The sequence below is a fragment of the Euleptes europaea genome, chromosome 20 (genome assembly GCF_029931775.1).
Source record: "Euleptes europaea isolate rEulEur1 chromosome 20, rEulEur1.hap1, whole genome shotgun sequence".
Taxonomy (NCBI): Eukaryota; Metazoa; Chordata; class Lepidosauria; order Squamata; family Sphaerodactylidae; genus Euleptes; species Euleptes europaea.
This window is the reverse complement of record NC_079331.1, coordinates 22,997,139-23,007,532: the sequence shown is the minus strand read 5'-3', so window position 1 is coordinate 23,007,532 and position 10,394 is coordinate 22,997,139. Positions and strand designations below refer to the sequence as shown.

At 44.5% G+C, this 10,394-nt stretch overlaps 1 protein-coding gene across 1 annotated transcript in view; it reads right to left on the bottom strand.

Moving 5' to 3' along the window:
- Positions 1 to 422: 422 nt before the first annotated feature.
- The window catches only part of IQCH (IQ motif containing H), a 132,079-nt gene continuing 122,107 nt past the window's right edge, over positions 423 to 10,394 (bottom strand). The window contains exons 17-21 of the mRNA XM_056865756.1: positions 9,325 to 9,492; positions 5,336 to 5,458; positions 2,847 to 2,908; positions 2,055 to 2,163; positions 423 to 530 (exon numbers count right to left, since the gene is read on the bottom strand). Of these exons, the coding sequence (XP_056721734.1) occupies positions 423 to 530; positions 2,055 to 2,163; positions 2,847 to 2,908; positions 5,336 to 5,458; positions 9,325 to 9,492 (570 nt within the window). The remainder of the gene's footprint in view (positions 531 to 2,054; positions 2,164 to 2,846; positions 2,909 to 5,335; positions 5,459 to 9,324; positions 9,493 to 10,394) is intronic.

Below are 10,394 nucleotides of genomic sequence, written 5' to 3'. Positions count from 1 at the left end.
TTTTTGAGCAAAAGTTGTCAGCTACCAGTTTATCAGATCCACAAATAGATCTGGATGACCAAGCCTTCCATATCTTGAAAGCTAAGCACTGTCGGCCCTGGCTAGTACTCGGATGGGAGGCCACCAAGGAAGTCCAGGGTTGCCACACAGAGGCAGGCAATGGCAAACCACCTCTGTCTCTTGCCTTGAAAACCTTAAGTCCATAAGTCCGCTGCAACTTGACAGCACTTTCTACTGCCACCATTCATAGGGAGCAGTCTGAAGAATGCTAGAATCCGGACTGGGAGAAGTCAATCAAAAGCCCCATCTCAATAGACCTTGCAAGCTCTGGTGTAGGCATAATTGGACTTGTGACTGATTATTTCCTTGCGGGGATGAGACTGTTGATAAAGGAAAGAGACTTTTAATTAATGTTTTACTACCTATTTTGTGGGAGCCTGTGCTCTGGAGGCCTGCTGCTCCTCTTCTTCAAACTGTAGCTTGTTGTGTTCTGCAACTCCCAGGATTGTTTCAACATCTCGGACCGCTCCCTATAACAGAGTCAGTCAAAAGTGGTTAAACAGTTTTTATGGTGCCAGATGTCACATCTTCTAGATGCCCCTTCTACTTTACCATATTGGATTACGGCAGTATCAGGCACTTACAAACCAGGGAGTGACCTTTTGCTGGGCTGAGTTAAGTTGCCAAATTTAACAGGAGCCCTGATCTGACTAGCAGCTAAGGTCTCTGTGAGAAGCAGCTGAAGCCACCAGGTTCAGGTAGCTCTACCAGCACCTGCTATTGCTTTACTGGCTCATCTCAACTCACCCCCCTCCCCGGAAACTGCTGTGATTTCTTAAAATTTCAAGGCTCATATAATAATTCTGGCATTGCTATGGGGCTCCAACCTGGATTATTTTGCTGCGTTGTGTGCTGTGCTTCTTTGGAGGCACTGTGAACTGGGTCTTCTTTGAATATGGAAAGCTCTTTTAGATTTAGGTCACGTTCATCCTACATTCATGATATGGGTGTTGAGTATGACAATACAGTTTCCATTGGTGGTAATAAGATGAAGGTTGCTGATCTGGATGGCCCAGGCCAGCCCAAGTGTGTCAGATCTTGGAAGTTAAGCAGGGTTGGCTGTGGTTAGTACTTGGATGGGAGACCACCAAGGGAGTCCAGGGTTGCTATGCAGAAGCAGGCAACGGCAAACCACCTCTGAATGTCTCTTGCCTTCAAAACCCTACCGGGTCGCCATAAGTTGGCTGCACCTTGATGGCACTGTCCATCACCCTTGCCTGGGAATACTTGTAGTAGGGCTCTCTATATTACTTACCATGGACCATGCAACCCAGTCCTCAATACTTAACAGGCAATACACAGGTGTAACGTTTGGGTTTACAAGATATAGCCCCATTAATAGCCCTGACCTGGACAGCCCAGGCTAGCCTGATCTAGTCAGATCTCAGAAGCTAAGAAGGGTCAGTCCTGGTTAGTATTTGGATGGGCAACCTCCAAGGAATACTGGAGTCATGACGCAGAGGCAGGCAATGGCAAACCACCTCTGAAAGTCTCTTGCCTCGAAAACCCTACGGTGTCACCATAAGTCAGCTGTGACTTGATGGCACACACAAAAATGGATACCAAGCTTATCTATGTCATTTATTAATATATATACTTTAAATTTCTCCATGGTTTCCTTTCATTGATCCATAAGACTAGGGAAGAGAACATGAAGATTTTTTGCCTTTCCAATTAGATGCTTCAAGAACAGGCAAATTTAAGATGAAAATCTAATTTCCGCTGTAGCTAATGGTATCACTAGAGTGAGGACCTCCTTTCATGTAGTCCAGTGGCTTCCAGCTGAAGCAAATCTACATTACCACATCAAAAACTCTTAAATTTAACTAACAGATTCACTGGGAATCTCACAATATTGACCCTCACACTGTAAAACCTGCACTGCTAAGAAGAGAACCTGGGATGGTTTAGCACTTGTTTACAATGCAGCATGAGGTATTTTCTGTCCTCGAACAGAAAATTTAACTGGGATCGTTAGTTAATTAACATCTCACCTTAAAATTGGTCTCGGCATGCATATTAGGTGCTGATAATTCTTGATAGATGATGAAGAGATGGTGAGCAAAGGTCATCAGGACCCCCTGGAGATGTTCTCCAATTGTTCTGTTAATGATATCCAAACAAATGACTTTGCCAATGATTCCATTCGCATGCTTAGAAACAATCACCCTCTCATTTGGGCCTGTCAGCCAGTGGAATTTAATGAGTATTTTCAATCTCGTAAGGTGGCAATCTTCAGGGAGATATGAAAGATGAGTCTCCATTTTAACTTGTCAGGAGAAAGGATTTGTGTAGTAAATAATTTTTATTAATCAAGTAGCAGAGAAGAGGTTTAGTAATTCTGAGCAAAATTTTGCTGCCTTTTCAAAACTGCTCTGGATTTTCAATATGTGACCTTCTAACCATTGGTGTTATGAAACACCAATGCATTACGAATTGTAGAGGAAACCTGCCCTTTGTAAGTTCCATTGTTATTAGACAGAGCTGAACAACATTCAGCAAGGTGTGGGCATGGCCTGCGGATTGTTCTGTGCTGAGCAGAGACCCCCTTCACATATTTGTATGTGCGGCTTGTATCTGATGAACGGGGTTTGATTCTGGAAAACTGATACCCCAAAAATCTTGTTGCTCCCTGAGGTGCTACTGGAATCTAGCTCGCCCTATGGACGTCCCTAGCCTGGTCCTGCTTGCTTACTCAAGCAAATGGCAAGGCTTCAACAAGTGGTCGGGGATGGAGAATTAGCCCTTGATATTTCCAGTCCTACAGTTCTCTCTTGCATACTTACAACATTCCAAATCTTTGCCTCTTCTGTTCTTCAAAAATTGTAAAAATTGTTCCTTCTTTTTGCTGTGGAGGGCGGAAGCGAAGGAATTAGCACCTGTGTCATCAATAAAAGGTTTCAAATAACTATAACTCTTGAAAATATGAGGATGCAGCTCATATTTAAAAAAAAAAACACACAGGATATAGCTGGGAATTGAGTTTGCCCTATTGTGTGGGGCTCAACCAGGTTTTGAAAGTGGTGGTTAATTTAAGTGCACACACGAGAGATTTTTGCCTCTAGGCTGACATCAAAACCGGGACGAGCAATCAAATGAGAGAGGCACTGAAGCCACATGCCCTGATATGGGTGGCCGGCCCCCTTAAGCCCACGTGGGTAGAAGCTGTCTGTGGTGAGTCACCCTCTACTGCCAGCCACAGCCTGCGCTTTGGATCTCAGAGATGCGGATCAAAGTTTGAGGTATGATTCATATTAAGCCCTGTTAGTAAGAGACGGTTGCATACGACAGTTTCATGCAGTCCACAGAATGATTTGCATAGACTGCAGAATTGCATGAGAGACTCACATGGGCCAAAAGGCCACCCAGATGACACCCCCCTTAAGACAGAACCGGTCCCCACCACAAGTCAGCAGAAGAGCCCTAATTTATTTTATTCTGTAAAATATTTGTAACCTGCTTAATCTCTTCCAACACAAGGTAGCTAACAAAGCAGCTGCAAGAAAAACAACAAAAGCATCCAGTAATAAAATTGAGAATAATACACATGCACACTTTAAAATAGGAAACCATATCTCTTAGAACAGTTTATTTTATTTATTTAAAATATTTATAAGGCCTGCCTTTCTCCCTAGCATCTCAGGACCCTCCATCAAATGCCCTCTGGAATAAAACCACCTTACACCTTCCTGAAGGCAGCAAGTAAAGATGCCCTCCACACCTACTGTGGCCGGCCATTCCTGAGGAATGGACCTACTGTTGTCTTACGGACAATCCTAGGAGACTGTACCACCAAGAGAAGGCTGTCTGAGGAACAGGAGCACACTGAGAGATGCTGTCCCATAAGTATGAGAGCACCAAAGCTGCGAAGGGCTTTAAAGGTAATAACCAGCACTGTGAATCAGGACTGGAGAAGCACTGGAGTTCTATGCTCCAAGTGGTTCATCTCAGACAGGAGTTCTGCTGCCACATTTTTTTTTAACCAACTGAAGCATCCGAGACATCTTCAAGGGCAGCCCCTGCATGGAACATGTTACATTAACCCAGTCTGGAGGCTACTAAGAATAGTACTGCAGAAGCGGAGGGACTGCCAGGGGTCAGGATGCTGACCCCTCCTCACCTGGCACAGTCTTTGAGGACTTACAAGGTGGGGACCAACCCACAAAGTGGCAACCAGGGCACTGTAAGCTCTAGCCCTGCGGCGAACCCATAAACAGATTCCAGCAGACGGCAAGTCCACGAAAGCAGTTTTATTGGTTATAATCGACAGGTTTCAGAAGCCATATTTCAAAAGGACACTAGTAAGGGGCAAAGGTAAGGCACAGGCATATATGGAAGAGCAAAAGGAGATAACTGGTAACCCAGGCAACCCCCCTCCCAGAGGCAGGAAGGAGTACTTGGCATTTCCCACAGTATGGGGATCTATGAAGACTAAAAACAGGGTACAGACTGGCCTTGGACAGAATAGCACAACAGCACCTGGAGGCAGCTCAATCACACTATCACATACCATCCTCATGGCTTGCTCCTGACAGGCACTCCCAGAAGCCCTCTTCAAAGCCCAGGGAGAGCCCCAAGAAACCAGATCACTTTTCTCTGCTGCTGTCCGGCTCAGAACCCTCCGCCCCAGAATCAGCAGCAGACTTTGCCTCAAAGGCCACATTGAGACCAAAGCACTCTGGAAGCATCCCTGCCCCGCCCAGGCACCTGCATCCGTGGCGAAGTGCTGCTCCTTTCATTCCTAGCAATCTCCTCAGACCCCTAAAGGACTCCTTCAGCCTCTCAGTTAGCCTTCAGCCTTTGGTGGAGCAAGATGCTGTGCTCCTGGATTGGTTGTATCCAGCAAAAGAAAAGAGGGCCGCACCAAACCAAACGGAGACAAAAAGCAGCAATTGGTGCAAGGGAAAAATATTTAATAATTAAATTGCCCCTACAAGTTTCGCATGCACTTCCTCGGGGGGGGGGGGGTCTTTCTTAACTTAAACATCCCAAGCAAGCAATGAAACAATCTTGAAAACTACATGATTATTTCGTTGCTTGCTTGGGACGTTTGAGTTAAGAAAGATCCCCCTGGGGAAGCGTATGGGAAACGCATAGGGGCAATTTAATTATTAAATATTTTCCCCTTGCACCAATTGTTGCTTTTTGTCTACGTTTGCTTGTATCCAGACCAAGCGCTGTTGCTACTGTCCTGTCAGTCTGTGGAGCCTGGCCTGGCTGACTTTTGCATGCTCTTCCTGTTCCCAGCAATCTCACATCACTTGAAACTTCCTACCTGGATGTCATATCCGATCCCATGAGCCTTGCACATCTGGAGAAAGACACTGTAGTAGATGAAGGAAAGGTTGGTGTGCATCATTGAACTGCTCATGACTACGGAGCGTGTGACTGTGGAAGCCTGGCACTAAAAGAAAAGCGAGAAAGAGCTTACGGTGATGTGCTGACAGATTTCTGGCTTGCTGGAGAGAACATTTACTCTCAGTGTAGCTAACTCTTGAGGAGGTTATTGTAAGACCTGCCATGCTCTTTTGCTTCCTAAAACAAGCAAATTTCAACTTTGGCAAAGGGAAAGCAGCAGGGAAGCACAGAGTAGGGAAACACAGTAGGGACGGATCTTACGGTACTTAAATGCTGTTTAAGCACACTTCACATGCAAGATTACATTACCCTGACAGCTCTATAGTCACGTGAACTGGCCCTCATTGACACTGACAGGAAGAACTGAGGCTGCTTTAAGTCGCTGCTAAGACAAAATAGCTGTGTGCTTAAAACAGGGATCTTCTTGCAATTTCAAGAGAGAATTGAAGCTGTGTCATGCATAATCCAAAAGCTCTGAACCACAAGGAAAACACAGGCAACTTATCGTTGATCACTTTATTTAAACATGATTCTGAAGCAAATCAAATTAGTCTTTGAGACCACCATGCTGTCTGAAAGTTTGAGAGAGAGATTCTCCACAAAGTTTGACTTAGATCCCTTCTTGGGGGAAGAGGTCAAGGGTGGTGTTGCTCTGATACTGCATTTATAATCCACCCTTCTTCTAAGGGACTCAGTGCTGCTTCCATAGGGGGCTACCCCATCCCCCCCTTTACAATGACTTGTGAGGTAGATTAGACTAAGAGACAGTCGCTGGTCCGATATCACCCAATGAACATCATGGCAGAACAGAGCTCTTAACCCAACTCTCCTCCGTCCCAATAGTTCTGAAATTACAACATCTCATGAACATTCTTTTATTGTTTTACTTTGACTTACGGCCTCCCCTGATGCAATGTCTGGCAATTTGAAAAGTGATTCCCCTGGAATGGGGAAGTACCGGTATTATGTTAGAATTGGCTCTTCATTTAATTTTTCAGAGCTACCTCTATAAGCATGATCTTAGGACTTGGGAACTCTTGAAATAATTGTTTCCTTAACAGTGTGGTACTGCCAGGAATCTAAAGCAAAATGCTCAAATCAATACAGAGTTTTAGCCCAAGATGTGTTTTCTCACCTTTTATTTCTTAGCAAAGTACTATTGATTGGACAGCTTCAATAAAGAGGTAAATAATAACGTGTAAGCGAAACTGTGTTCTGCTTCTTGCAGAAACTGGTGGTGGAGTGGGGGGGGGGGCAATGGTTTTCCAAGCCAACTGGTATTTGCCAAATCCTTTCAAGGGCAACCCACAAAGCAATTTCCATTCATTTTAATGGGGTCCACATAGGATCCTACATGAGCAAATACACCAGGGCCAAACTGGGGAGTACCTTGCAGTCTGGATGAGGATTTTTTTCTGTTTGTCTTTCTTGATGTATTGAAGAAGAAGAGTTGGTTTTTATATGCTGACTTTCTCTACCACTTAAGGGAGAATCAAACCAGCTTACAATCGTCTTCCCTTCCCCTCCGCACAACAGACACCCTGTGAGGTAGGTGGGGCTGAGAGAGTGTGACTAGCCCAAGGTGACCCAGATGGCTTCATGTGTAGGAGTGGGGAAACAAACCCAGTTCACCAGATTAGCCTCCGCCGCTAATGTGGAGGAGTGGGGAATCAAACCCGGTTCTCCAAATCAGAGTCTGCTGCTCCAAACCACCGCTCTTTACTACTACACCACGGTGAATGAAGTCACTGAGGTATTTAAGGGGGTTAATGATCAAATCTAGGCGTTCAGAGGGGCTGTAGATTTTTTCAGTCTAGCCCTCCCTACTAAGACAAAACAATTGTCAAGGCAGGCCTGGCTACCCCTCCCTCGCCTGCCACCCTGGGGGTTAGTTGTCGCATGCAGTGGCTGTTCCCAGGGGTGGCCAGTTCGCCAATCCTGCCATTACTAAGTGCAGATTTGTGAGCACATGCACAGTACTGCATGGAAACAAAGTATGCTGGAGATTAACGTTGGCAGCTAGCATAAGCAGCCGAGTCCCCCGTTTGGCCAGGGTCCTATTCTCTAGCTTATTTAGTGTAGGGGTAATCCTGCCTAGGTTTGGAACCGAGTATCTGCACACTGTGAAGTCAGGTATCCAAAGATTTCAACCATCTATTTTTGGCAACGAATAAAATAAATGAATGCTTGATAAAATAATCTAAGTAGCAGTTTAACAAGCGTAAATTTGAGTGCAGCGGCAATAACGCAGAACTATTGTTTAAATGCCGGCATCAGTTTGATGAGGTGCTTATTTCAGCTACCAAGCAGGCAAACACATGCATAATGAACTGCCGGATGAATTATTAATATCTTGCTTATTTAGCCTCATCTGTCTCAAAGATAATGTATCCTAAGTATAATGAGTGATTGGTTTTGTACATAATTACAGTAGCAGCAGTATCTGGGAAATTTGCTCTTGCAAAGGAGATTTCTAAAAATAAAAACCATCCCTCGCACTCGGTCACGGCTCCATTTTATCAAAATCAAAGTGAGCAGCCTAATGTACGTGTAATAAATTTGCCGGGACGGAAGCATTATTAACATCATAATTTCACATAAAGTGTTTTTACTTAATCATTCATTACGGATCATGCGCTGTAAAAAGATTTGTCTCCTGTTTATTTCTTTGGGCTTAAAAAAAAAGCATCTCTGATACAACGGTGCATTTTCCTTTGCCAGGCAAGTGAGAGTTGAAGGAATAAAAATGTACTGGGGTGGTGGTGGAAATTACAGGCCGGGAATGACAAATTTACGTTAATCCTGACAGAAATTTAATTAAAAAGTTGCTACTTGATTACTTTTCATTTCTTAAACATGCACTACTGGGACTAATCATATCTAATTTACTCCTCTTCAACTCAAAGGGGTGGCTTGACTAGAACAATAGATCAGGAGCTCATTAACCTCTGAATCGCAAAACTCTTGACACTTTTTTGGAATGGCACAACATCTCTTTCTGCTGATGGACAGAAAGGGGCTTCCGGATCATCTGAATCTGATTTCAAGGAGACACTTAATAATGGGTGCTGCAGTAGTACAGAATAAATCTGTACTTGAAAACATTTCTAGACTCAGTATTCTTGTAATCTGGGGCAGTGTCACTGCAGGGTCATGACTAATAAATAGTCTAAAATAATGAGCTAAAGGTAGGTAAAGGTAGTCCCCTGTGCAAGCACCAGCTCATTCCTGACCCATGGGGTGACGTCACATCCTGACGTTTACTAGTCAGACTTTGTTTATGGGGTGGTTTGCAGTTGCCTTCTCCAGTCATCTATACTTTACCCCCACAAGCTGGGTACTCATTTTACCGACCTCGGAAGTATGGAAGGCTGAGTCAACCTTGAGCCGGCTACCTGAACCCAACTTCTGTTGGGATCGAACTCAGGTCGTGAGCAGAGCTTTTGACTGCAGTACTGCAGCTTACCACTCTGCGCCATGGGGCTCCTAAAAAATAATAATGAGTTGAGCTTCAAAATTAATCAGATCTGGAAGCACCCCAGAGCTAGCCTAAGACGTTTGGGTTGCTGGGGCAGGAAATGCAAATAACGCTCCCTTATCCCCCTCTCTAGCACAAGGCATAACCCAACGGGATCTCCTGTCACAGAAGCCCCACTGAACTGAACAGGAGCTACAGAAGAGCACAGTTTGGGACCGTTTGGGTAATATGCAGATTTGTTTAAATATAATTGATTAATAAGTCAAAGTAGATAAGTAACCTGAAAAGGCACTAATGTTCCACATTGGCTCGGTTTCCTAGATCAACAAAACAGTGGGATGTGGTTGCTGACCAGCCCTCAACCCCTGGTTTGCCTGTCAGCTGGGTTTTAGCTACTAACTTAAAAATCCTCAGGGGGCATTGCTTACAGTTTGGGGTTGTTCTTTCTGGATTTGCCAGAATTTCGGTTTCTTGGGAACAAGCTGTACTTCAAAGTGGCTCGACCGGCAGTCCAGCTTTCCGTTTGTTACATAGAGCAATACCTGCGTCAAGGCCAACTGGTCGCTGTAGTGGAGAGCCAGGTCTACGGCCCACACCTAATGACAAAACACAGGAAGAGAATGTAAGAGAAGTTTTCACCCACCCACAACTACAGTATCAGGGGGTAGTCCTGTTTGTCCTCGGTAGAACAGCTAGATTCAAGACCAGTGGCCTACCCTGAAAATCTTGTTGGTCTCTAGCGTGCAGCCAGACTCAAATGTAGCTATACAACTATAGGCATTTCTCCTCTGCCATAACAGCGGCATCATCTCAATTTCGAACTGAGAGACATGGCACAGCTTTTGAACACAAGTGGTCACATTTTGTATTGGCGAGGCCACTGCAAATAAGTCACTGATAGTGGACAAATCATTTTGAAACGGTGCAGCCCACAGACTGTTGGTAAATGGTTTGTTTGTTTTTGAACATTAACATTCAACTGGCTTCTTCTTTTGCATATCATTATAATTTGTTAATGGATTGGAAGTCATTCGCAACAAAAAAGCACAAGTGAAATGTGACCAGGATACAAGCGCATAGTTAAAAGCAAGCAAGCAGCCAGGGAGTCTCTGCAGTGAAATAAACAGATGTGTCTGTTTCATGAACAGGCAACACTGACAGGCATCTTAAGATACGTATTGCCAATCATCCGGCAACACACAGAGTTGATACACTTCTTCCGGAAACAAATGTCCTGTCTGTGTGGGGAAATCATCATTTGGAAGAGGCTCTTAGGGCCTACAGATGCTGGAAGCAGCCCCCACAGATCCACGCATCTGCACTGATGGAGGGAAATGGGGGGGGGGGTTTCCCAACGGACTGTGGCTGTCAGTTTTCAGATGATTTGGGAGTACAGTTTATTTACTTGTTAAAAAATGTTATATACCTGTCTTTCTCCCAGGCATCCCAGGACCATGTAACAACAATATAAAAACAATATGAAACAATTTAATCAAAC